This window comes from Zea mays, chromosome 1 (assembly GCF_902167145.1).
Source record: "Zea mays cultivar B73 chromosome 1, Zm-B73-REFERENCE-NAM-5.0, whole genome shotgun sequence".
In the NCBI taxonomy this organism is placed as follows: Eukaryota; Viridiplantae; Streptophyta; class Magnoliopsida; order Poales; family Poaceae; genus Zea; species Zea mays.
The window spans coordinates 56798500-56825369 of record NC_050096.1 but is presented as its reverse complement, the minus strand read 5'-3'; the positions used below and the strand labels follow the sequence as shown (position 1 = coordinate 56825369).

The following is a 26870-nucleotide window of genomic DNA, read 5'->3' as shown; positions in this document are numbered from 1 at the left end:
ACCAATATAAATTTTGTGTCCATCACACACACCATCCGGAGCCGGGAACATGCACAATAAATTTACTTGTCAGAGCGAGGTTCGAAACACCGACACTAGTGATATGATTAGAATTAGATTTGAGCATGAGCCACCCAACCGACCCGAAAAAAATATGACCTGACCAATTGACGGGCATGCATGAGTCATAGTTTTTTGACCCGCAACAATCCACGCCGGGTACAGATCATGTTTTTGACCCGAAACCCGGCCCAACCTGAAAAACTCTGACTCGAAGCGTTCGACGGGGAGGCACGGATCAACCCGCCCCGATCTGACACTAAGCATGGGTCGGACGCAGGCCATACCAAACGACCCACGACCGGTCCCGACATTTGAACAGACCTAACTAGAACTCTAATTTACATATAACAATTGTACAACAACTTAGTCAAATCTTAGTTGTAAGTTTATTGTACTGTATAAGGTTTTTACTAAATAAAAATTAAAAGCCCCACTTAGAAGTAGTTTTGATGGACGCCTGACTTACGTGGATATGAATAGAAAAAAAAGGCTTGCTCATTACTTTGAATGTCACCGCCTGCTCTTGTTCCCTTGATGTTCTGTACCTCATATATAAACCAGATTCATAACTCATCACGTCCATATGAGTTTAGATCAACTCGCTTACAAGGATCATATAAAATCTGTTTTTATATAAGTAAGGTAAAATGAACCCCAGTCCCCAGTCATTATCTCTGGCACGTTACAAGGCACGTCATCTCCAGACGAAAGCTGAATTAAAAGCTAGCGTTGCGATAAGCCAAATTCGTCTGCATGGTTTAGTTTTTTCCCCTTGAGTCACAAACTGCCAAGGTTTTTTCGCCATTCTCTTGAGTGAGATAGTACAACTCCGACGCAGCTGCTAAACTCGGGCGAGGATTATATATACAGACAGACACACCGCCCCTCCGCCTGACGGCCACAGCTCAGAGCTTCGACAGCGCAATGTCCATCACCTCGACGAAGAAATCTGCATTATTCGCCCCAGAGATTCATTCGATTCAATGCCATTAACCCAGTGTTAAAAGGTAATTAAACTAGTACTATATAGTACTAAGAATATCACCGAGCAGTCTATGAATCTGTTTGTTTGTGATTATAATCTGTCTAGATCATATAATCTAACTTATTGTAATCACAAACAAACACCTCCTATATATATTACTAACGTACCAGCATCTTCCTTGGTGAAGCATAGAGGGGGAGTGATCCTGAAGACGTTCCCATAGAACCCGCCTTTGCCGACCAAGACGCCCATATCTGCATACCCACAATCATCAGAGGACCTGCATTCACTTGCAGTTGCATATAGTTGCCATGTACTCTGCAGGCATCTGATATATAGTTCCGTTCGATTCTGAGGCCAAAGACCTTCCTATATATAGTTAGTTACCTTTCATGTGTTCCATGGCGTGGCAGATCTCATCTTTCGCCGGCGTCTTGAGCTGCCGATCGGTGACCAGCTCGATGCCGAGCATGAAACCCGTTCCCCTCACGTCGCCGATGACTGCGTGAACGAACACAGGCAAAAGAAGAAGAAGAAGAAGATCAGGATCAGGCGAGGTTACGTTCGTTCTGGTCAGAAAGAAGACCGAATGTTTTCTGAATAAAATCCACCAGCAGCTGGGCCAGCAGACACTCACTCTCGTGCTTCTCCTGGAGACCGCGGAGGCGGTCCTTGAGGTAGGAGCCGACGACGAAGGCGTTCTCCTGGAGCCTCTCCTTCTCGAGCACCTCGAGGACGGCGAGCCCGCCGGCGGTGCACAGCGGGTTGCCGCCGAACGTGTTGAAGTAGCAGCGCCGGGTCAGCACCTGCGCGACCTCCGGCGTCGTCACCACGGCGCCCAGCGGGATGCCGTTGCCGATGCCCTGAAGAATCCAGGTGTCCGGCCGGGTTCAGAGCGTCGTCGTCGATGGCACAGAAAAACAAGCGTTGGAATGGCGTGTACGTACCTTTGCCATGGTCACTATGTCGGGGACGACGCCGTGGGTCTCGAAGCCCCAGAAGTGGCTGCCGACGCGGGCGAAACCCGCCTGGACCTCGTCGGCGATGCAGAGCCCGCCGGCCTTCCGGACCTTGTCGTACGCCAGCGGCAGGTAGCCCGGCGACACCTCCACGATTCCGCCCACGCCCTGCGCAGTGCGATTCCATTCCACCACGTCATGACGACGCCCAGCCCAGTACGTCGCGGCGCCGCGAGAGGAACAGAACCAGCTGCCGCATCAGTAGTGTTATAAAGTGTACCTGGATGGCCTCGGATATGAAGCCGGCGACCTGGCCGGTGGTGCCGAACTCGATGATCTCCTGCACGTCCCGCACGTACTTCTCGGCGTCGGAGCCGAAGGCGCCTCTGTAGGGGTCCGGGTTCACCGCGTGGTGCACGCCACTCTTGAGCAGCGACGAACGAGGACCGCACGATCAGCCAGCGAAGATCACATATGTGCACGCATCGCATGGCGTCAATCGGGTGCGTGTGTGTGTACCTGGATGACGTTGAACTTCCAGTTCTTCTGCGCGGTGGCTCCCATGGTCCCGGCCGCGTTGCCGTGGTACGAGTTGCGGAGGGAGATGATGTCGTGGGAGCCGGTGTACAGCCGCGCCATCAGGATGGCCAGCTCGTTCGCCTCCGTGCCGGAGTTGGTGAAGAAGACGACCTATATATATATACATGCAACCGACGATCATGTCATAAAGAGACGGACAGAATCGGTACAAGACGCGATCAGCCAGCAACGTGCCTTGAGGTCGCCGGGCAGCTTGGATGCCAGCGCCTCGGCGAAATCGGCGATGACGTGGTTGAGGTAGAGCACGGTGGAGTGCTGCAGGCGCTTGGCCTGCCTGGTGATCGCGTCCACGACGTCGGGGTGGCAGTGGCCGCAGCACACGGTGGCGATGCCGGCGAACGCGTCCAGGTAGCGCCGGCCGTGCTCGTCGTACAAGTACTGCCTCTTGCCCTCCACGATGTTCAGCTGCAGCACACACGCAACAATGCAAACGGTTACCTCTGCACGCAGAGATCGAGGAACCCGTTCGCAGACGCATCTATCTATGTGTATGCGCCGTGCATTCGATCCATCGACCGACCGACGTACAGGCTTGGAGTAGAAGTGGAAGAGGGACGGGCTGAGGTACTCGGCGCGCTTGCGGGCGATGTCGGCGGCGCTCGGCCCGTCGTAGGGCAGCGGGACGTGGTCGAACGCCGGCATTCGCGGCACGCCAGCCGACGTCGTCTCGGCCGGGGCCCCCGCCGCGGCGAGACGGGAGAACCTCCTCACCAAACTCCTGGCCCCCAACTGCATCATCATCGCCACTCGCGATTGGTCAACTAGTCAATTCCCCCCTTCTCCTCCCTCAAAATATTATGCGTCAACTAATTGCGATTAGTTTTTTCTAGGTGCTGGATGGAATGGAGGGCAGGTGTGGCCGTGCGTGATGGGGAGTAATCAGGAGGACGACGGGAGGGGAGGGGTTTATATGGCCTTGCAAAGCAAAGCAAAGCTGTACAAAAAAAAAGATTGGCGCGCTAAACTGCCAATTACTAACAGTTAACAAGTCGTCAGTAGGTGCTATAATTACTCTAGGCAATTAGGCAATACACAGCTGGTCCCAAGAACCTGGACTCTTTCCTTTTTGAGCTGTAATAACTCTGCGGCCACCGTCGTGCACTCGTGCTCGAGCAGAAAGAACAGAAGACGGTGCTCCAGTTTTAACCTACCCCGCCTGGTTCATTGCACCTGGACAGGAATTGCTGCTACGCACAAACTGAAACAGGTTAAGATCTTAAGGCGTTTACATGTTTGTTTTTCTTCTCCGAACTGTTAAACTGTAGCACCCTAAAGAAGGCCATATGTTTGTTTTATTTTCCTAACGAACTATTACTAGTATTTTTAGATGGATTCGAAGTCAGTTTTAGCATGTTTCCCTCACTGTATTTATTGGTCTAATATTCACATAAAACAGACATTATTCTCTCTCGATCTTCACCTAAGTTAGGTTTAGGTTGATGATCACAGACAGTATGCGCTACACGGCTACAGCACATGTCAAGAAAGCAGCTGAAAGCTACGTGATGGTGCGAACCGACGGACATGGCAATGCTTGGCGCTCGCTTTAGTTTAATTCTGTAAACAAATAGGAATGCAGTCGTACAAGTAGGTCTGACAGCGATTAGGGAAGACACTGTAGACACCAACAATCAAGCAAATGGGATTTATTGGCTGCGACGAGACGCAAACGCAACGCATTTTAATAGGCCACGCCCCATTTTTTTAATGAAATGAGATAATAGTGTCTCTGTGTACAGATATTCTGCAGTATATATGTGATGTGCAAACTTCTATATCGATATGAGCAGATTTGCTCCTCCAGTGTACATGATTTGGTTTAGGAAAAACTGTTCTACAGTTCTGTTCCAGGGATTGTTAACTTCGCATTAAAAAAGCTAGACACCCTGATTTCTCTACTGAACTTTCAGTTTAGTCTATAAATAATCATGAGCGACCCTCAATCTTTGTCTTTGTTCGTAAATCAATTTTTTGCAAGCAACAAGTTGAGAGAGAATTATTGGTTGAAGGATGCTGCATTATTGACTCAGGTGTCAGTACTCAGTAGTGTGTGCATGCTTCCTAGTTGGATCCACAATGGAACTCTTATCTGATGACAGAGCAGGTGGTTAGCATTCTTTGTATACTCTTTGGTTGGGGATAAAGATGTGATCAAGAAGCCAACTACTGCAATGCTTTCTCAGGCATCACTTAATTTCTTCTAATTTAGTCAGTTTGCATCACTGTATGGTAACTGGCACAACATATGAAATTACAGAGGATAGAGTTGTCAAACAGCACGATAGAAGTAGTTAGAAAAGGAAATTATGCTGTATATGCCTTCTGTCTCACGTATTGTCACAACTCCGACTAGTACTCTAAGTCTAAATATTCTACTCTCTCTGTCCCTCTAATGTAGTGTTCGTTCTGTCTCTTTATTTTTATCCATATTCAAATAGATAACAATAAATCTAGACACACATATAATACACATACATCAAATATTGTATGATCTATTAACACCATAAAACGAATATTATTTTAGAATGGATGGAGTAGTTTGTAAAGTCGGTACCTGTCAAACATATAAATATAGACTGTCAATAATCTCAATAAATGGTACAACACTTTGAGTAAATCTTTCATGGTATACAGAACCACCTCTTCCGAAAATGTCTAGCTAGAGAACAATGGTGGTGACTTCATCATCGTCATTCTCGACGTTGGTCTTTTGGAGACGGGCAGTCGACAAAAACTTACCCGAGACAACTGTGGAATGCGCAGTTCCTCCTCGCTCTTCATGGTGCGCAGCTCATGAAGTACCTCGGCGAGAAGATCGCCATGCTTAAGATCATCGTCTCTTCATGGTGCGCAGCTCATGAAGTACCTCGGCGAGAAGATCGTCGTGCTTAAGATCATCGTCACAGTCCGATGGCAAGAAGGAAAAAGATGTCCAATCTAGAGTATGTAACCTGGATAACACAAGATTAACAAGCCATACCGTACCTCAACTCCCTTTCGCTAGGATTTAATAGTGATATTTTTAGTGATAGGCAACAATCTTTTTATTGATAATGAGTCTCAAGATCTACCAACTTAATCTTTTAGAGGTGCACATAGAGCACGCGTGTGTTTGCCGAACATTGTACACGTAAATATATATTCATGTATGTGAGCATTTGCATATATGGTTAAAACTTAGAAAACTATTCATTGAATTTCTTATTGATAAGAGAATGCAAAATGCCACTAACTACTACTAAGCCTTTTTTAGAGGTAGGTACAAAGCCTCCACAGAGGTGGCTAGCCTAGTCACCTCTACTTTGTAGAGGAGGTTATCTAGTCATCTTTATAAAATAAATTTCTAGAAATGTCTGGTAACAAAATTTGCCTCTACAAATCTATTTGTAGTGGTGGTGGTGTCCAAAAGGCATAATTTGGACCACAAGATGGCAAAACAATGTTCAATTCAAGGAAATCTCACTAGACAGTTTGTAGAGATGTTGTTGTCCAAAAATCATAATTTTAGATCAAATGATGGCAAAACAATGTTCAATTCGAGGAAATCTCATTAGACAGTTTGTAGAGATGTTGTTGTCCAAAAATCATAATTTTGGATCAAATGATGGCAAAACAATATTCAATTCGAGGAAATCTCAGTACAGAGTCACACATGCGTAAGTTAAGTCACAAACCATGTGTTTCTTCACGCAAAATACGTGTTTCAGGCCATGGGGGATCAAATCCACGACCTGCCGTGTATCTCAGTCACTTGTGTCTTTATGAGATTTTCTTTCCCTTCCTGTTTTCCTAATTCGATTTGGAAATAAGTATTTTTAGACCATAAATAAATCCAAATAAAAAAATCCAACAACAAAGTTATAAATATCATTGAGACCTCCAATTAACTTTTGATTTTGGTTGGTTATCCATGCAATGGTGTTTGAAATTTGTGGGTTCCAAATGTGAGAAAATTAAACATAACTTTCCTTGGATAGATAATTACACGTACGAAAAGTTATCAACTTTAAAGTTTTATAACCCTTCACGGTCTATGGATTCTATCTAAAACATTTCTTCATCCGAGGTTGCTAATTTTTTTTTAAAAAAAACTTTACTGACACTTCACTATTTTTAGAGACAACTCTAGATCGAATCGCCCGTACAGATCCATTTTGTAGAGGTTGCTTTAGATCTAAACACGTCTAGAAATCCAATTGTAAATATGGCTTGATAATCTAGAACCGCGCTCTCTCTCTCTTGCTACTTGAATGTGGACCGTCAATAGAGCAGACTACAGGTACACTGAACGTGGACGCAATGCATTCTGCATATATAAAGGCAAGCACTGAAGCCACGATCGACAACGTCATCGGCACGGGCATCCATCGTCTTAACGACAGAGCAAAAAAAACCCGGGCGCAGCATATTGAGCTCCCTTTTTACGTGTCTGCTGTCTACTCGATCGATCGTGTCTCATCAGTAGCTAAGTTGAGAAGAAGAAAAAAACTACACAGAGGTGGCTCCACCAGCTCGTCAGCCACCACAACGGAATGGAGTAGTATTTTCTTTGTTTGGCTTGTGCTGCCCACGGTGCCGCGCTGCGTAGACAATGAACCGACGCGCGCACGACCGGGCGCCGCGATCAGCCAGCGAGACGTCGACGGCGACAAGAGCTGCTGCTTTCTTTTTACGGCAGGCCATGACCATGATTAGGACGCGGGACGCACTAGCATGACGACCTCTCTCTCTCTCTCTGCCTAGCTCCTCCAAGGAAACAACACATACGTGCCTGTCGAGTATGATAGATGGAGGCAGCGAGGCTTGCCCATTACAGATCTGATGCGCGATGGCGTGTGTGCGTTTTGCTAGGTTTCTTCGTCACTGATTGGCGCGCGCTTGCTTCTTGTTGGGCAGATAGATGTCCATCGACCACGAGCAGGCAGGACGTCGGACGTCCAGTACTGACTGGCTGGGGGAATGTTCGGTATGTCGTATATGTGCGGTGCGGTGGTGCTCTACTGAACTCGTAGAACCTTTTTGCGCTCACGAAGTGGTGTGTGGACGTGTGGTGACGAGATTAGCAAGGGCATAAATCCCTCTGGTATCCTTGCTCTCCAACAAGCCTCTATAGACTCCTCACACCAAAATGAATCTAATAACCATAATGTGGAACAACGAACAGTCAGCGCATCTGGTGTAGTGGTATCATAGTACCCTCCCACGGTACTGACCAGGGTTCGATTCCCTGGATGCGCACGCTTTTTTAAATTTTAATTTTTTTGCCTTCATTATCTCTTTTCTCTTCAGCATCGAAGTCTTTTTTTTCTTTCCAATCGGTAATGCTGGGTGGTGGAGCGTACATTTGTGCTGTGCCTAATAGGTCGGTCCAAAGCACACAATTTTTGGCACGGCATAGATCAGACACGACCCAATCTAATTGTGGGCCTGGGCCGGTACGGCCCAATATGTGGGTCGTGCCTGGGCCTCAAGTCAAGCCCATGGGCTGGTCTAGCATGACCCATTTAACTAAAGCCCATCGAGACTCATTAAATATAGACTTAACATTTAACTAAGGGAGTGTTTGGTTACTAGGGACTAATTTTTAGTCCCTCCATTTTATTCCACTTTAGTCTATAAAATTGCAAAATATGGAAACTATAACTCTATTTTAGTTTCCATATTTGACAATTTAGTGACTAAAGTGGAATAAATTGGAGGGACTAAAAATTAATCTCTAAAACCAAACACCCCCTAAGGCTCATCAAAGCCCACATGACCAGGACAATTTGGAGAATCTAGAGCTTCAATAGGCCTTCGGAGAACCAATACCTAGATGGGGACAATAAATAATGATGATGATCATTGTATATGTATTCTGTATGGCTGTATAGTACTTAGTTAAACACTGAACAAATAACTGAATATTATTTCTAAGTTAGTTGTAATATTTTTTCTTTCTGACCAAAGGTTTTTAATACGCATCACAAAACATCTTAGTTTTATTTTGGTCATATATATTTTATACTTTTTGTTTTTGTATTACTGTTGTATGTATATGGACCAGTATAGCACATTAAGGCATTTTAGGCTATTTGGGCCGGTCTGACACACATAACTAATTGTGGGCCGTGCCGTGGGCCGATGACAGAGCACACGTGCTGGTAAGGCATGACCCATAATAAGATATGTGCTTTTGTGTGTCGTGCCTTTGTGGACCGTGCTTTTATGAGCCTGTGTCGTGCCGGGCCAGGCCAGCCCATATGTACAGCTATAGAGCGCAGCGTCTGTTCGATCGGACAACAGGCGCGCGGTCGTGTCGTTAGCCACGCCACATTCACTTCATGGCCTGCTATCACTCGACTAAAATAGGTTATTTATGCTGAAATCTAGTTTTACACTTGACTAGATCATGTTTCAAATACAACACGCGCACTGCGCACATGCATATAGAAAGATGCATGATGTTTACGCAGACGTGTTAAGGCATCTATAGGGCCTGTTTACGAATGCTTCAACTTCATAGATTTTATTGAAGTTTATGAAGTAGGCCATTAAAAGCTTCAGAAAATCATGAAGCTGAAGTTGTAAATTTTTAGCAAACATTTACATAAGTTATTTTATTTGTTATTTAAATTATAAATATTTTTTAAAATCTTTTAAATTTATAATATACACCACAGCTTCACGCTGAAGCTAGAACCCAGAATAGTGTCAAACACCATCATAGTATAGGCACTAATTAATGTTACTAGAATAAGACAGCGCCCTATCGGTCGCTATGCGATTCACATAAACATATGAAATTGTAATGAGAAAAAAGCACTCAAATAGCACCATAATAAATTTTTTTCACAAAAATAAGCATAAAACAAAACATCAAAGTGGTTGCAAAAGTCTCTTTATATAACAATCTCCTACATCATATTTGCTTATGGTTTACATGTTTGGTCAATTGCATGACCCTTCGCCAGAAGCAAGTTGTAATAAGATCAGAGTTATCTGAAAATACATAATTAGACCCAGTAAATAATTACGGTTCTTGCTGCATCATTATCAAGCAAAGTAAATTGATAATGACAAGTGCACTTACCCCAAAACAAAATCTAGCCTGGCTTTGACCTGCACCACCTTCAATAGGCCTTGGAGGCTTTCCCTGAGTCCATTACCCCACTTATTGAAGCCATTACATGATGGCACCTCTGAGGGAACCGTGATGAAGAAGGTAAGGCCCAACATATTCTACTTTTAGCTTGTCCATGAACCTGATGACCCCTAGGAGTCCCACTGCGAATCCTGAATCAATATCATACTGGAACATGTCCACAAAAACACTGCAGCTCCTTAGAGCTTTTCCGCCTCTACGAAACCAACAATCAAAGGTTATTATGTTGTCGTTGTTATTTTTTAATATATCAGGTCCACAAAAATGGTGTCGTTTTGAAGCTTTTTTCTGGATAAAGAAATCATCTTAAAGTTCCGCTTTCAGTATCCACTTAGAAGCATTGATGATACTAAGCTTTCCTGATGAGCATGTAAGCTGGCACAAGACACGGAGATCCAAAGCCATATATGAAAATAATGTTATAAAAGGCTAGAAGAAGACAATGGTGTTGTACAAAACTTCACAAAGAGGCAAAAAGCATGATAGAGATAATTAGGTAATGTGTGAGTATCACCTTGGAGAAGAGGATGCCGAAAAAGATGGGGAACTTGTAGTCTCTAAAATCTTCTATCAGTTGGCAAATAAAAATATGCAAATATCTGAAACAGGTACTGATATGAACTATGCACCTGCTTCAGTGATTAATCCAAAAACTCCAAAGATAGTCACACCATAGCCACGCCATCTTAAAAATAGTACATCAAACTGAGAAAAGTATTTTATCCTGTAGGATCAGGTACCTCATTAACCTCTTTTGCAATCACAATGATTGTATTAATAGCTCTGATATCCTGGAGAAGGCGTCTTTCTTACAAATGTCACTCTTTGTGTGTGTGTTTTTGTAGAATACATAGGAGAGTTGTGTATCAACAAGCAAAAGAAGCGGGAATGAAATTACCATGGCAATAGAGTCGACATAGTCACGACACCAAAGCGACATTTTTTATGAGGCATTGTGCAACTATATTCCAATTAGTTGGATCAAAGAAAATATTGGATGGCCAGACATATTGTAATATACTCTAAAATTGAATAAATAAAGATATAGCAAAAATTATTGCAACAAACTACGATTTACCTAAAGCCGACATAATATGGTGTCGAGAAGGTACAAAGAAACCTAACCAAGCCATCTGACAAAAAGGCAAAAACACAACATCATAACAGACTTGAGGTAACATAACAGTAGAGTCTGAAATAGAGCCCAACTCATTGAGGAAAAAACTGTTTTAGTAACATCTGAAACTTCAAACAATGGACAATGTGTCTCAAGTATTTAGACATCCACTATAAAAATACCCCTCATATTGCCAGTCAAAAGATATACTGGTAGTTCTGACATTAGAGCTAATGATAATCCAACCATTTGTGACCAAACATTACCAGTCAATGTACTACAGCATCCTGACAAGACCAAAAAACACCGAATCTATGAAGGGGGAATGAGTTGTTTGAATTGTGCTAAAACTGACAAATATAATTTGCCAACCACTCTAAATGTTGGGACGAAGGCAAATACGCTACCCTTCGCTCCAGGCCCTCGTCACCTCGACGCACCAACGGAAGCTAGATGACCGGCGCAGGTCACCCTTCGTCCTTCTCACCGCAAGACGAAGGCCCACGACGAAGTCCCGCCATCCCACGTCCTCACCCAACCTAGAGGCCCACGTGGTATGGCGGCCCATCATGACAGGCCTCGCACGGAGAAGTGTGTTACGGGTCCGATTTGTAATGGCTTTTTTGTAATGACAGTCTGTAACCCTCCATTATAGGAATACTCTAGGGATAATCCAGGTGCCTGAGGGCATAAACGTCCTTACATCAGGACGTTGGGCGCCAGGGCACCTATAAATACCCCCGTACAGTGCCCCTGAGAGGCTAGAGGAACAGAGCAATCACCATCTCGAGTTAAACCTTGTTTGCATTCCTTTCACTCCCCCGTTGGATCATCTTGCCCAGGAGAGCAAGTTCCAACATTTGGCGCCCACCGTTCGTGCTACGAACAAACCACCCACGATGGCACCCAAGAGAGCTAGCTCGAAGGCAGCCCCATCCGTTGACGAAGCAGCGAAGGCAGCGCTGCTAGCCGAGAAAAAGGTCAAGACCCTTGCAGACACCACCCACCAAGAAGCCTGCGAAGACGACGTACTCAGCAAGAGACAGCACAACGACCAACCCACTCCCGAAGGCTCCCTCCGCACCTGCAGCTCCAGAGGACAGCCACAAGAACCACCCCAGGCTTCGCTCCACTAGAGGGCGAGGACGCCATAGAAGACGACAAAATCATCGGCATCCCAGCCGAGGAACAACTACAGCTGCGGGCCCTGCGCATCAAGAACCGCAACCTCCAGAAACAGAAAGAAATCCTCGAGGCCAAGCGCCAACGTGTCTCTGCGCAGGCCAAGGTGCGCCAAATGATACGAGATGAGGAGCAAAGGGCTCAAGAGCTCGAGCAAGAAATTGCACTCATGCAGCGCGAAGGCCAACATGATCTGTAACACGGCCCGCCCCTCCAGCAGCGCGCGCCGGTCAGAGACCTATTCATTCCTCAGCGCAGACCCTTCGTCCCACACGCCACAGCATTCCAAGGCATCAACTACCTTGATGAGCGGAGCCCCCTGGCGCCGCAACTGCAAGTGTCACCATGGCCCGCCAACTTCAGGGCAGGGACCTACCCCAAGTACAACGGCAGCACCGACCCAACACAGTACATCATGAGCTATCATGTCGCTGTCGCATCATTCGGAGGGGACGACGCCACGATGGCCAAGTCCTTCATCATCGCCCTCGAAGGTCCGGCCCTGACCTCGTACACCAGGTTGCCCCCATTGTCCATCGACTCCTAGAGAAGTCTCCGGGACAAATTTCTGCTCAATTTCCAAGGGTACCACCCAGACACCGATGCCTTGGCTGAACTGTCACTCTGCAAGCAGCTGGAGAAAGAAACCCTGCGGGAGTACTACCGCAAGTTCCTGACTCTCAAGTCACAACTGCCTTTGGTCGATGACCAAATTGCCATTCACTACACCATCAGTGGCCTTCGGGTTGGCGTCCTTTACAGTCACTGCATCAAGGACCCACCCAAGAACCTCCAAGAGCTCTATCAGCTGTTTGAAAAGTATGCCAGATCCGAAGAGCTCCACCAGCGCAAGGTCGAGTCCCAGAGGAAACCCAAGGACCCTCCACAGTCCAGCCGAACATGGACAAGACCTTCGCAGTCAGACTCCGGTCGGGACAGACGCAGTCAACAGCAGGTGCATAACATTGACAACCAGCACCCCGCCGGCGAGACCCCTCGCCGTCAAGATTATCCCCCTAGGGCCGCGGCAATGGCACTCGCGATCGGGGCTGAGGACGGGCGCATCAGCCGCGCAGATTTTACTGCCTGTTTCACGGTGAAGACTGCACGCACCCAACGAGGGACTGCCCGGAAATGAAGGACACCAGGGACAGAATGTCTCGGGCTCAACCAGCCGACAACCCAAGAGTTATCGCGCACACATATCAACATCACCTCCCACAACCATACAACCATGGCCCCGCTCAACATCCACCTAACCACGCATACCAACACCACCAGGAGGTGCAAGTCGTACCACCCCACTCCCGCCTCCGCACCCGCATCAGCCAAACATCCACCACCCAAATCACCCCAAGCACCAAAATAGGAAGACTTCGCTGACCAGCCGTATCGCGGAGTCATTCACATGATCACTAGGGGGTCCAGCGTCGACTTCGACACGAAGCGACAGAAGAGGGACCACTACCGAAGCATCAACCACGTCGCCGTCACCGGCCCAGTCGTGCAAAAGAAGTGGTCCCATGTGCCGTTGACCTTCGATGCCAGAGATGTCGACCTGCACAGCGCACCCCACATTGACGCCATGGTAATCAACTGCAGTGTGGCAGGCTGGGACCTGCACAAAGTCTTAGTTGACAACGGCAGCCAGGCGGACATCATCTTCCTCCACGCCTTCGACCGCATGGGCATCAGCCACAGTTTACTTAAGCCTTCGGACAATCCCCTATATGGCTTCGGCGGCAAGGGCACCTTTCCTGTGGGCAAGATAGAGCTACCCTTGTCCTTCGGTGTAGCACCCAATGCACGAAGTGAGCAGGTCACCTTCGACATCGTCGACATGGTATACACGTACAACGCCATAATGGGTCGGGGCTCCATCAACAAGTTTGAAGCGGCCATTCACGGACTTTACCTGTGCATGAAAATCCCGGGTCCGCAAGGCATGATCATAGTCTATGGCAACCAGCAGACTGCGCGCAACATTGAAAGAGACTTCGTTCCAGGGCAACGGAACGTACACTGCCTTACGACGCAGCGCGAGGTCCCCGAGGCTACCCGCCCAACCGCCAACGAGCTTCAAAAGGCACAGCTGCAGAGCAACGACGGAACAAAGACGGTCCCCCTTGACCAGGCAATGCCCAAGCAAACGGTCATCATAATCGAAGACCCGACTTTGCAAGACGAGGAGAAACTCATCTCCTGTCTTTCCAGAAATAAGGACGTCTTCGCCTGGTCTGCACTCGACCTGGTCGGAGTGAGTCGCACTATCATCGAACACAGTCTGGGCATCGACCCTTCGGTGCGGCTGAAGAAGCAGAGGTTGCGCAAAATGTCTGATGAAAAAACAGAAGCCACCAAAGCCAAGGTACACCACCTGCTTGAGGCCAATTTCATCGAACCAGTCGCCTACCCTACGTGGCTCGCTAACGTAGTCATGGTGCAAAATAAAAGCGTCAAGTGGCGGATGTGCATCGATTTCACAAGCCTCAATAAAGCCTGCCCCAAGGATAATTTCCCGCTGCCACGGATCGACAAGATAGTCGATAGTGCAACTGGATGCGAAGTCATGTCGCTCCTCGACTGTTTCTCCGGCTACCACCAAATATACATGAAGGAGGAAGACAAGACCAGTACCAGTTTCATCACGCCCTTCGGCATGTACTGCTTCGTCAGAATGCCGGAGGGACTAAAGAACGCTGGATCCACCTTCTCTCGCCTCACCAAGACGGTGCTCGAGAGCCAAGTAGGCCGGAACATTTTCACGTATGTGGACAACATCGTCGTCGCCAGCAAAAACAAAGAGGATCATCTGGCCGACCTCGTAGAGACATTCGCGAACATGCGGGACACACGACTTCGCCTAAACCCCGAGAAGTGTGTCTTCAGAGTTTGCCAGGGGAAGATACTGGGCTACCTAGTGTCGCACCGCGGGATCGAGGCCAACCCGACCAAGATACAGGCTATCATCAACATGACGCCTCCGCAGTCAGCCAGAGACGTCCAACGTCTGACAGGCAGATTGGCCACCCTCAACAGATTCATTTCCAAGTCCATAGAGCGAAGCCTACCCTTCCTCAAGACGCTACGCGGCACAAAAGACTTTGCATGGGGACCAGAGCAAGCGGCAGCCTTCGCATCACTCAAGCAGCACCTGTTAGAGTTGGCAACCCTTACAAGCCCCGACCCCTCGCTACCTCTGTTGCTCTACGTCGCAGCTTCGCCACACGCAGTCAGCGCAGCGTTGGTCCAAGAGCAGGACAGAGAGGGCTGAAAGGGAAATAGGCTTACACCTTTTCCTAATTGATTTTGGTGGTTGAATTGCCCAACACAAATAATTGGACTAACTAGTTTTCTCTAGATTATGAGTTCTACAGGTGCCGAAGGTTCACAACAAACCAATAAAAAGACCAAGAAAGGGTTCAAATAAAAAGAGCAAAAGACAACCGAAGTGTGCCCTGGTCTGGCACACCGGACTGTCCAGTGTGCCACCGGACAGTGTCTGGTGCACCAGGGAACCCGACTCCAAACTTGCCACCTTCGGGAATTCTGAGAGCCGCTCCGCTATAATTCACTGGACCGTCCGGTGTAGCACCGGACTGTCCGGTGGGCCAGCGGAGCAACGGCTACTTCGTGCCAATGGTCGTCTGCAGAGAGCAGTTAATGCGCTACAGTGCGCGCAGAAGTCAGAGCAGAGTCAGAAGGCACACCGGACAGTCTACAGGACCTGTCCGGTGCACCACCGGACTGTCCGGTGACCCAGATGTCAGAAGCTCCAACGGTCAGAATCCAACGGCCGGGTGACGTGGCTAGCGCACTGGACAGTGTCCGGTGGCGCATCGGACTGTCCGGTGTGCCATGCGACAGAAGCCCTCACCAACGGTTCTTTTGGTGGTTGGGGCTATAAATACCCCCAACCACCACACTTCAATGCATCCAAGTTTTTAGCCTTCAAACACCTTACAAGAGCTATAGCATTCAATACAAGACACAACCAAGAGATCAAATCCTCTCCCATGTCCAAAGACAATTCCAATCAAATAGTGATTAGTGAGAGAGAGATACTTGTGTTCATTTGAGCTCTTGCGCTTGGATTGCTTTTCTTCTTCATTCTTTTTTGATTCCAACTCAATTGTAACCAAGGCAAGAGACACAAATTGTGTGGTGATCCTTGTGGGGACTTAGTGTCCCGTTTGATTGAGAAGAGAAGCTCACTCGGTCTAAGTGACCGTTTGAGAGAGGGAAAGGGTTGAAAGAGACCCGGTCTTTGTGACCACCTCAACGGGGAGTAGGTTTGCAAGAACCGAACCTCGGTAAAACAAATTACCGTGCCATCCGCCTTATTTGCTTGTGATTTGTTTTTGCCCTCTCTTTCGGACTCGTTTATATTTCTAACGCTAACCCCGACTTGTAGTTGTGCTTAAAGTTTGTAAATTTCAGATTCGCCCTATTCACCCCCCTCTAGGCGACTTTCAATTGGTATCGGAGCCCGGTGCTTCATTAGAGCCTAATCGCTCGAAGTGATGTCGGGAGCATTCGCCAAGAGGGAAATCGAGACCGGTGACAAGTCCGCAAGCTCGGGGAGAACGCACTCAAGGGAGTCTGCCCACAAGCACAAGGAGGAATCCTCTTCCTCCATCAAGTCCCAACGAAAGGGTGACAAGAAGAAAAAGATGAAGAAGGTGGTCTACTACGAGACCGACTCTTCGTCACCCTCCACCTCCGGCTCGGAATCGGCATCCGCCACTTCTAAGCGCCATGAGCGCAAGAAGTATAGTAAGATGCCTCTTCGCTATCCTCGTATTTCAAAATGCACTCCATTACTTTCCGTTCCATTAGGCAAACCACCTATGCTTGAAGGTGAAGATTATTCTATGTGGAGTGATAAAATGAGGCATCACCTAACCTCACTCCACAAAAGCATATGGGATGTTGTTGAGTATGGAGCGCAGGTACCAAAGAAGGGAGACAAGGATTACGACTCGGAGGAGGTCGAACAAATCCAACACTTCAACTCTCAAGCCACTACTATACTCCTTGCCTCTCTAAGTCGAGAGGAGTATAATAAGGTGCAAGGGTTGAAGAGCGCAAAGGAAATTTGGGACGTGCTCAAGACCACGCACGAAGGAGACGAGGTGACCAAGATCACCAAGCGGGAGACGATCGAGGGGGAGCTCGGTCACTTCATGCTTCACCAAGGGGAGGAGCCACAAGCGATGTACAACCGGCTCAAGACCTTGGTGAACCAAGTGCGCAACCTCGGGAGGACCAAATGGGATGATCATGAAATGGTCAAGGTTATTCTTAGATCACTCGTTTTCCTTAACCCTACGCAAGTTCAAATGATTCGTGGTGATCCTAGATACACACTGATGTCTCCCGAGGAAGTGATAGGAAAGTTTGTGAGCTTTGAACTAATGATCAAAGGCTCCAAACAAATCATTGAGCGAGGCGCCACCTCCACACCCGAGGTGCAACCCGTCGCCTTCAAAGCGACAGAGGAGAAGAAGGAAGAGTCTACATCAAGTAGGCTCCCCATCGACGCCTCCAAGCTCGACAATGAGGAGATGGCTTTAATCATCAAAAGCTTTCGCCAAATCCTCAAGCAAAGGAAGGGGAGAGATTACAAGCCCCGTTCCAAGAAGGTTTGCTACAAGTGTGGTAAGCCCGGTCATTTTATCGCTAAATGCCCTTTGTCTAGTGATAGTGACAGGGATAACGACAAGAAGGGAAAGAGGAGAGAAAAGAAGAGGTACTACAAGAAGAAGGGTGGCGATGCCCATGTTTGCCGAGAGTGGGACTCCGACGAGAGCTTGAAAGGGAAATGTGCCCTTGGGCCATTTCTAAGTATTTTGGTGATCTAGTGTCCAACACAAGTGCTTAAGTGTTAACCTATACCAAATGGTGGGCAAAGTGCAAATCAAGTGTAAAGGTATGTTTCTAAGACTTAGTACATTGTTTTGGGACTAATGTATTGTGTCTAAGTGCTAGAAACAGGAAAAGACCAATTTGGAAAAGACTTGGCTAGGCAGCCAAGACTCTGCGCAGTCTGGGTGCACCGGACAGTGTCCGGTGCGCCAGGCTGGCGTCTGTCAACTAGCTGCTCTCGGGAAGCAATTAACGGCGTACGACTATAAATCACCGGACTGTCCGGTGGTGCACCGGACTGTCCGGTGAGCCAACAGTCGGCCGGGCCAACGGTCGGCCGAGTAATCCGCGCGCGACGCGTGGCAGAGCCAACGATCAGAAGGGGGCACCGGACAGTGTCCGGTGCGCCAACGGCTCTGAACCGCCAACGGTCGGCTTCGCCAAAGAAGGAAAGAAATCCGCACCGGACAGTGTCCGGTGGTGCACCGGACTGTCCGGTGCGCCAGGCGACAGAAGGCAAGAATTGCCTTCCAGGAATGCTCTCAACGGCTCCTAGCTGCCTTGGGGCTATAAAAGGGACCCCTAGGCGCATGGAGGAGGACACCAAGCAACCTTTGAGCATTGTTGATCATTCACACTTCATTCTTGCACACTTGTTCGACATTCTTAGTGATTTGAGCTCCGTTCTAGTGAGAACCTTGTGATACTCTCTGGAGCTCAAGTCTTTGTCTTGTGTGTGCGTATTTGCTGTGAATTTGAGTGTGTTGCTTCCCTTCCTTACTCTAGTGCTTCATTGTGATTCTTATTGTAAGGGCGAGAGACTCCAAGTTGTGGAGATTCCTCGCAAACGGGAAAGAGTAAAGTAAAGAAGAACACCGTGGTATTCAAGTTGATCATTGGATCACTTGAGAGGAGTTGAGTGCAACTCTCGTCCGTTGGGACGCCACAACGTGGAGTAGGCAAGTTTTGTACTTGGCCGAACCACGGGATAAATCCTCGTGTCTCTTGTGCTTGTCCTTATTGTGTCTATTGTGCTTCACAAGAGCTCTCCTCTCTACTCACTTGATTTCATTGTTCTAACTCTTAATCAAGTTTGTGGTGTTAAGTTTTAAGTTTTACAGGATCACCTATTCACCCCCCCTCTAGGTGCTTTCACTTGGTATCAGAGTCGTTCTCTTCAAGAAAGGGACTAATCGCCCGAAGAGATGGATCCTAAGGGCAAGGGGATGATGGTCAATGATAAGGAGAAGGAGTCCTTTGTCAATGATCCAAAGGATGACAAGCCTACTGACTCAGGCTCGGGCCACAAAAGAAAAGACGGGAGGAAGAAGAAAACAAGGCGCATCAAGGAGATAGTCTACTACGACAACGACGAGTCTTCCTCCTCCCAAAAGGACGACTACAACGACTACGAGAAAAAGAAGACGGTTAATTCAAACTTTTCCTTTGATTATTCTCGTATTCCGCAAAGTTCCAATGCTCACTTGCTTTACATTCCCCTCGGTAAACCCCCCCACTTTGATGGAGAGGACTACGGATTTTGGAGTCATAAAATGCGTAGCCACTTGTTCTCTCTCCATCCAAGTATATGGGAGATAGTAGAAAATGGAATGCACTTTGATAGTACGGATAGTCCCATGTTCATTAATGAGCAAATTCACAAAAATGCACAAGCTACTACTATTCTTCTAGCTTCATTGTGCAGGGATGAATACCACAAGGTGAGCGGCTTGGATAACGCCAAGTAGATTTGGGACACCCTCAAAATCTCACATGAGGGGAACGACGTCACCATGCTCACCAAGATGGAGTTGGTGGAGGGTGAACTTGGGAGATTCACAATGATCAGGGGCGATGAGCCAACCCAAACGTACAACTGGCTCAAGACCCTCGTCAACAAAATAAGGAGCTATGGAAGCACGCGATGGACGGACCACGACGTCGTCCGCCTAATGCTAAGGTCTTTTACTGTCCTTGATCCACATCTTGTGAACAATATTCGTGAGAATCCTATGTACACCAAGATGACGCCCGAGGAGATACTTGGAAAGTTCGTAAGCGGGCGGATGATGATCAAGGAGGCTAGATACGTTGATGATTCGTTGAATGGCCCAATCCAAGAGCCTAAAACCATTGCTCTCAAAGCAACGAGGAGCAAGGAGGCGCTACCTAGCAAGGTGGCACAAGTTGAGGCGGCCGGGCTTAATGAGGAAGAGATGGCCCTCATCATTAAGCGTTTCAAGACGACGCTAAGGGTTCGCAAGGAGCATCCCAACAAGACCAAGACGAAGGGGAAGCGCTCATGCTTCAAATGTGGTAAGATTGGTCATTTTATCGCTAATTGTCCCGATAATGATAGTGACCAGGAACAAGGGAACAAGAGGGAAAAGAAGAAGGCTTACAAGAATACTAAGGGCGAGGCACACCTTGGAAAGGAGTGGGACTCGGATTGTTCGTCGTCCGACTCCGACAATGAAGGACTCGCCGCCACCGCCTTCAACAAGTCGGCCCTCTTCCCCAACGAGCATCACACCTGCCTCATGGCAAGGGAAAAGAAGGTAAGCACTCGTGATACTAGTACTTACGCTTCCTCAAGTGATGAAGAATCTAGCGATGATGAAATAGACTATTCATGTTTATTCAAGGGCCTAGATAGAACTAAGGTAGATAAGATTAATGAATTAATTGATGCCTTGAATGATAAAAATAGGTTATTAGAAAAGCAAGAGGATCTTTTGTATGAAGAACATGATAAGTTTGTAGAGGCACAAAAACCCTTACTTTAGAAATTAAAAGGAATGAAATGCTTTCTTATGAATTGTCTACATGTCATGACTCTATTTCTAGCTTAAAGAGCATAAATGATGATTTGAGTGCTAAGTTAGAAATAGCTAATAAATCAACATCTTGTGTAAAACATGTTGTAGTTTGCACTAGGTGTAAAGATTTTAATGTTGATGCTTGTAGTGAACACCTAGTTTCAATTTCTAAATTGAATGATGAAGTGGCTAGTCTTAATGCCCAACTTAAGACTAGCAAGAGTGAATTTGACAAACTAAAATTTGCAAGGGATGCCTACACGATTGGTAGACATCCCTCAATTAAGGATGGTCTTGGCTTCAAGAGGGAAGTCAAGAACTTAACAAGTCATAAGGCTTCCATCTCCGCCAAGGAGAAAGGGAAGGCCCCTATGGCTAGTAGTGCTCAAAAGAACCATGCTTTCATGTATCATGATAGGAGACATTCTAGGAATGTTTGTAGAGGTTATGATGCTTTTGATTCTCATGCCATGATTGTGTCTAGTTCTTCTATTATGCATGATAGAAATCTGGCTAGGAAAAATGTTGTTCATCATATGCCTAGAAGAAATAGTGTTCATGTTCCTAGGAAAGTAATGAATGAACCTTCTACAGTTTATTATGCTTGCAATGCTTCCTTTGCTATTTGTAGAAAGGATAAGAAGGTAATTGCTAGGAAATTAGGGGCCAAATGTAAGGGAGACAAGACTTGCATTTGGGTCCCTAAGACTATTGTAACTAACCTTGTAGGACCCAACATGAGTTGGGTACCTAAGACCCAAGCCTAAATTGCCTTGCAGGTTTATGCATCCAGGGGCTCAAGCTGGATTATCGACAGCGGATGCACAAACCACATGACGGGGGAAAAGAGGATGTTCTCTTCCTACGTCAAGAACAAGGTTCCCCAAGATTCAATCATATTCGGTGATGGGAACCAAGGGAAGGTGAAAGGGTTAGGAAAAATTGCTATTTTATCCGAGCACTCTATTTCTAATGTGTTCTTAGTTGAGTCGCTTGGATATAACCTGTTATCTGTGAGTCAACTTTGTAATATGGGATATAACTGTTTATTCACAAATGTAGATGTGTCTGTCTTTAGAAGAAGTGATGGTTCATTAGCTTTTAAGGGTGTACTAGACGGCAAACTTTATTTAGTTGATTTTGCAAAAGAGGAGGCTGGTCTAGATGCATGCTTAATTGCTAAGACTAGCATGGGCTGGCTGTGGCATCGCCGTTTAGCACATGTGGGGATGAAGAACCTTCACAAGCTTCTAAAGGGAGAACACGTGATAGGTCTAACTAATGTAACCTTCGGAAAAGATAGACCTTGTGCAGCTTGTCAAGCAGGTAAATAGGTGGGAAGCTCTCATCATGCCAAAAATGTGATGACAACATCAAGACCCCTGGAGTTACTTCATATGGACCTCTTCGGACCCGTCGCCTATCTAAGTATAGGAGGAAGTAAGTATGGTCTTGTTATAGTTGATGATTTTTCCCGCTTCACTTGGGTATTCTTTTTGCAGGATAAATCTGAAACCCAAGGGACCCTCAAGCGCTTCCTAAGGAGAGCTCAAAATGAGTTCGAGCTCAAGGTGAAGAAGATAAGGAGCGACAACGAGTCCGAGTTCAAGAACCTTCAAGTGGAGGAGTATCTTGAGGAGGAAGGAATCAAGCACGAGTTCTCCGCTCCCTACACACCACAGCAAAATGGTGTGGTAGAGAGGAAGAACAGGACGCTACTAGACATGGCGAGGACGATGCTTGGTGAATTCAAGACGCCCGAACAGTTTTGGACGGAAGCCATGAGCACGGCTTGCCACGCCATAAACTGGGTCTACCTTCATCGCCTCCTCAAGAAGACTTCATATGAGCTTCTAACCGGTAACAAACCCAATGTGTCTTACTTTCGTGTATTTGGGAGCAAATGTTACATTCTAGTGAAGAAAGGTAGGAATTCTAAGTTTGCTCCCAAAGCTGTAGAAAGGTTTTTGTTAGGTTATGACTCAAATACAAAGGCGTATAGGGTCTTCAACAAATCATCGGGTTTGGTTGAAGTCTCTAGCGACGTTGTATTTGATGAGACTAATGGCTCTCCAAGAGAGCAAGTTGTTGATCTTGATGATGTAGATGAAGAAGACGTTCCAACGACCGCAATGCGCACCATGGCGATTGGAGATGTGCGGTCACAGGAACAAAAGGAGCAAGATCAACCTTCTTCCTCAACAATGGTGCATCCCCCAACTCAAGACGATGAACAGGTCCATCAAGAGGAGGCGTGTGATCAAGGGGGAGCACAAGATGATCTTGTAATGGAGGAAGAAGCACAACCGGCACCTCCAACCCAAGTTCGAGCGACGATTCAAAGGGATCATCCCGTCGACCAGATTTTGGGTGATATTAGCAAGGGAGTAACTACTCGCTCTAGATTAGTTGATTTTTGTGAGCATTACTCTTTTATCTCTTCTATTGAGCCTTTCAGGGTAGAAGAGGCCTTGCTAGATCCGGACTGGGTGTTGGCCATGCAGGAATAGCTCAATAACTTCAAGAGAAATAAAGTTTGGACACTGGTGCCTCGTCCCAAGCAAAATGTTGTGGGAACCAAGTGGGTGTTTCGCAACAAACAAGACGAGCACGGGGTGGTGACAAGGAACAAGACACGACTTGTGGCAAAAGGTTATGCCCAAGTCGCAGGTTTGGACTTTGAGGAGACTTTTGCTCATGTGGCTAGGCTAGAGTCAATTCGCATATTGTTAGCCTATGCTACTCACCATTCTTTCAGGTTGTTCCAAATGGATGTGAAGAGCGCTTTCCTCAACGGGCCAATCAAGGAGGAGGTGTACGTGGAGCAACCCCCTGGCTTTGAGGATGAACGGTACCCCGACCACGTGTGTAAGCTCTCTAAGGCGCTCTATGGACTTAAGCAAGCCCCAAGAGCATGGTATGAATGCCTTAGAGACTTTTAAATTGCTAATGCTTTCAAGGTTGGGAAAGCCGATCCAACTCTTTTTACTAAGTCTTATGATGGTGACCTTTTTGTGTGCCAAATTTATGTCGATGACATAATATTTGGTTCTACTAACCAAAAGTCGTGTGAAGAGTTTAGCAGGGTGATGACTCAAAAGTTTGAGATGTCGATGTTGGGCGAGTTAAGCTATTTCCTTGGATTTCAAGTGAAGCAACTCAAGGATGGGACCTTCATCTCCCAAACGAAGTACACGTAAGACTTGATCAAGCGGTTTGGGATGAAGGACGCCAAGCCCGCAAAGACTCCAATGGGAACCGACGGACACACCGACCTCAACAAAGGAGGTAAGCCCGTTGATCAAAAGGCATACCGGTCTATGATAGGGTCTTTACTTTATTTATGTGCTAGTAGACCGGATATTATGCTTAGTGTATGCATGTGTGCTAGATTTCAATCTGATCCAAGGGATTGTCACTTAGTGGCCGTGAAGCGAATTCTTAGATATTTAGTCGCTACGCCTTGCTTCGGGATCTGGTATCCAAAGGGGTCTACCTTTGACTTGATTGGATATTCAGACTCCGACTATGCTGGATGTAAGGTCGATAGGAAGAGTACATCGGGGATGTGCCAATTCTTAGGAAGGTCCCTGGTGTCGTGGAGCTCTAAGAAACAAACCTCCGTTGCCCTATCCACCGCTAAGGCCGAGTATGTTGCCACAGGACAGTGTTGCGCGCAACTACTTTGGATGAGGCAAACCCTCAGGGACTTTGGCTATAATCTGAGCAAAGTTCTACTCCTGTGTGATAATGAGAGTGCTATCTGCATGGCGGATAATCCTGTTGAACACAGCCGCACAAAGCACATTGACATCCGGCATCACTTTTTGAGAGACCACCAGCAAAAGGGAGATATCGAAGTGTTTCATGTTAGCACCGAGAACCAGCTAGCCGATATCTTTACCAAGCCTCTAGATGAGTCGACCTTTTACAAGCTGCGTAGCGAGCTAAATGTCTTAGATTCGCGAAACCTGGATTGATTTATAGCATACATGTGTTTTATGCCTGGATCATGTTCCTTAATGCATTTTGTTGTGTATTTATGGTGATCAAGTTGTACAAGCACTCCCCGGACCTCACAAGTCCATTCGCAAGTGATGCACATATTTAGGGGGAGATGTGCTACAACTTGACCCTTTGAGACTAACTATGTGCTTGAGTTTGCTTAATTTAGTCTCAAAGGAGGTTTGAAAGGGAAAAGGTGGACTTGGACCATGCAAGACTTCCACTGCACTCCGATGAAAGAGTAACTGATTCCAAGTTCAGCTTTGTCCTCTTATTGCCTTTTTACTCTTAGTTGAAGATTTTGGTGAGGCAATGGGGTTAAAGAGCCAAGATTGATCCCGTTTTGGTGCTTGATGCCAAAGGGGGAGAAAATAAGGCCAAAGCAACAAATGGATCAGCTACCACTTAAGAATTTTGAAAATAGTAGAATAGAGCTTTTGGTTTTTCAAAAATCTCTTATTGTCTCTTTTGTCAAAAGTTGGCCTCTTGTGGGGAGAATGGTTGATTATGGGAAAAAGGGGGAGTTTTTGAAATCGTTGATCAATTTCTCTTGGAACAACTCTCTTTATGTCTCAACAAGTGTGTTTAACTTAGAGATAGGAAATTGAGGTTGATTTGCAAAAACAAACCAAGTGGTGGCAAAGAATGATCCAAAAATGCCAAATTTGAATCAAAACAAATTTGAGTTTTCATTTGCATTGATGTTGCACTTCTTTTAGTTGCTTTTTATTGTGTTGGCATAAATCACCAAAAAGGGGGAGATTGAAAGGGAAATGTGCCCTTGGGCCATTTCTAAGTATTTTGGTGATCTAGTGTCCAACACAAGTGCTTAAGTGTTAACCTATACCAAATGGTGGGCAAAGTGCAAATCAAGTGTAAAGGTATGTTTCTAAGACTTAGTACATTGTTTTGGGACTAATGTATTGTGTCTAAGTGCTAGAAACAGGAAAAGACCAATTTGGAAAAGACTTGGCTAGGCAGCCAAGACTCTACGCAGTCTGGGTGCACCAGACTGTCCGGTGGCGTCTGTCAACTGGCTGCTCTCGGGAAGCAATTAACGGCGTACGGCTATAAATCACCGGACTGTCTAGTGGTGCACCGGACTGTCCGGTGAGCCAATAGTCGGCCGGGCCAACGGTCGGCTGCATAATCCGCGCGCGACGCGTGGCAGAGCCAACGGTCAGAAGGGGGCACCGGACTGTCCGGTGTGCACCGGACAGTGTTCGGTGCGCCAACGGCTCTGAACCGCCAACGGTCGGCTTCGCCAAAGAAGGAAAGAAATCCGCACCGGACTGTCCGGTGCGCCAGGCGACAGAAGGCAAGAATTGCCTTCCAGGAATGCTCTCAACGGCTCCTAGCTGCCTTGGGGCTATAAAAGGGACCCCTAGGCGCATGGAGGAGGACACCAAGCAACCTTTGAGCATTGTTGATCATTCACACTTCATTCTTGCACACTTGTTCGACATTCTTAGTGATTTGAGCTCTGTTCTAGTGAGAACCTTGTGATACTCTCTTGGGCTCAAGTCTTGGTCTTGTGTGTGCGTATTTGCTGTGAATTTGAGTGTGTTGCTTCCCTTCCTTACTCTAGTGCTTCATTGTGATTCTTATTGTAGGGGCGAGAGGCTCCAAGTTGTGGAGATTCCTCGCAAACGGGAAAGAGTAAAGTAAAGAAGAACACCGTGGTATTCAAGTTGATCATTGGATCACTTGAGAGGAGTTGAGTGCAGCTCTCGTCCGTTGGGACGCCACAACGTGGAGTAGGCAAGTTTTGTACTTGGCCGAACCACGGGATAAATCCTCGTGTCTCTTGTGCTTGTCCTTATTGTGTCAATTGTGCTTCACAAGAGCTCTCCTCTCTACTCACTTGATTTCATTGTTCTAACTCTTAATCAAGTTTGTGGTGTTAAGTTTTAAGTTTTACAGGATCACCTATTCACCCCCCCCCCTCTAGGTGCTTTCAGAGCTCCACCGACTCCTCCTCCGACGAGGACGCCGCCAACATCGCCGTCACCAAAGGACTCCTCTTCCCCAATGTCGGCCACAAGTGCCTCATGGCAAAGGACGGCAAGAAGAAGAAGGTAAAATCAAGATCCTCCACTAAGTATGCAACTTCTAGTGATGAAGATAA

General features: G+C 46.8%; 1 protein-coding gene and 1 non-coding gene across 3 annotated transcripts; one reads left to right on the top strand and one right to left on the bottom strand.

Moving 5' to 3' along the window:
* Nucleotides 1-679: 679 nt before the first annotated feature.
* LOC100279249 (uncharacterized) lies at nt 680-3509 on the bottom strand. Of its 2 annotated transcripts, NM_001195869.1 has the most exons (9): nt 3136-3473; nt 2782-3012; nt 2527-2697; nt 2288-2431; nt 1996-2175; nt 1686-1911; nt 1436-1549; nt 1216-1302; nt 680-1012 (listed from the first exon to the last, which is right to left on the bottom strand). In NM_001195869.1, exons 1-9 carry the CDS (start codon nt 3346-3348, stop codon nt 969-971), a joined length of 1410 nt encoding a protein of 469 aa, NP_001182798.1. In that variant the 5' UTR covers nt 3349-3473; the 3' UTR covers nt 680-968. The 2 variants fall into 2 exon arrangements, with proteins under 2 accessions (NP_001182798.1, XP_035821986.1); XM_035966093.1 differs by lacking the exon at nt 680-1012 and having other exon boundaries at nt 1019-1302; nt 2782-3509.
* A 4265-nt stretch (nt 3510-7774) lies between these two features.
* Nucleotides 7775-7845, top strand: TRNAG-CCC (transfer RNA glycine (anticodon CCC)). The gene has a single exon. It is a non-coding gene; the product is annotated as a tRNA-Gly (tRNA).
* Nucleotides 7846-26870: the final 19025 nt, after the last annotated feature.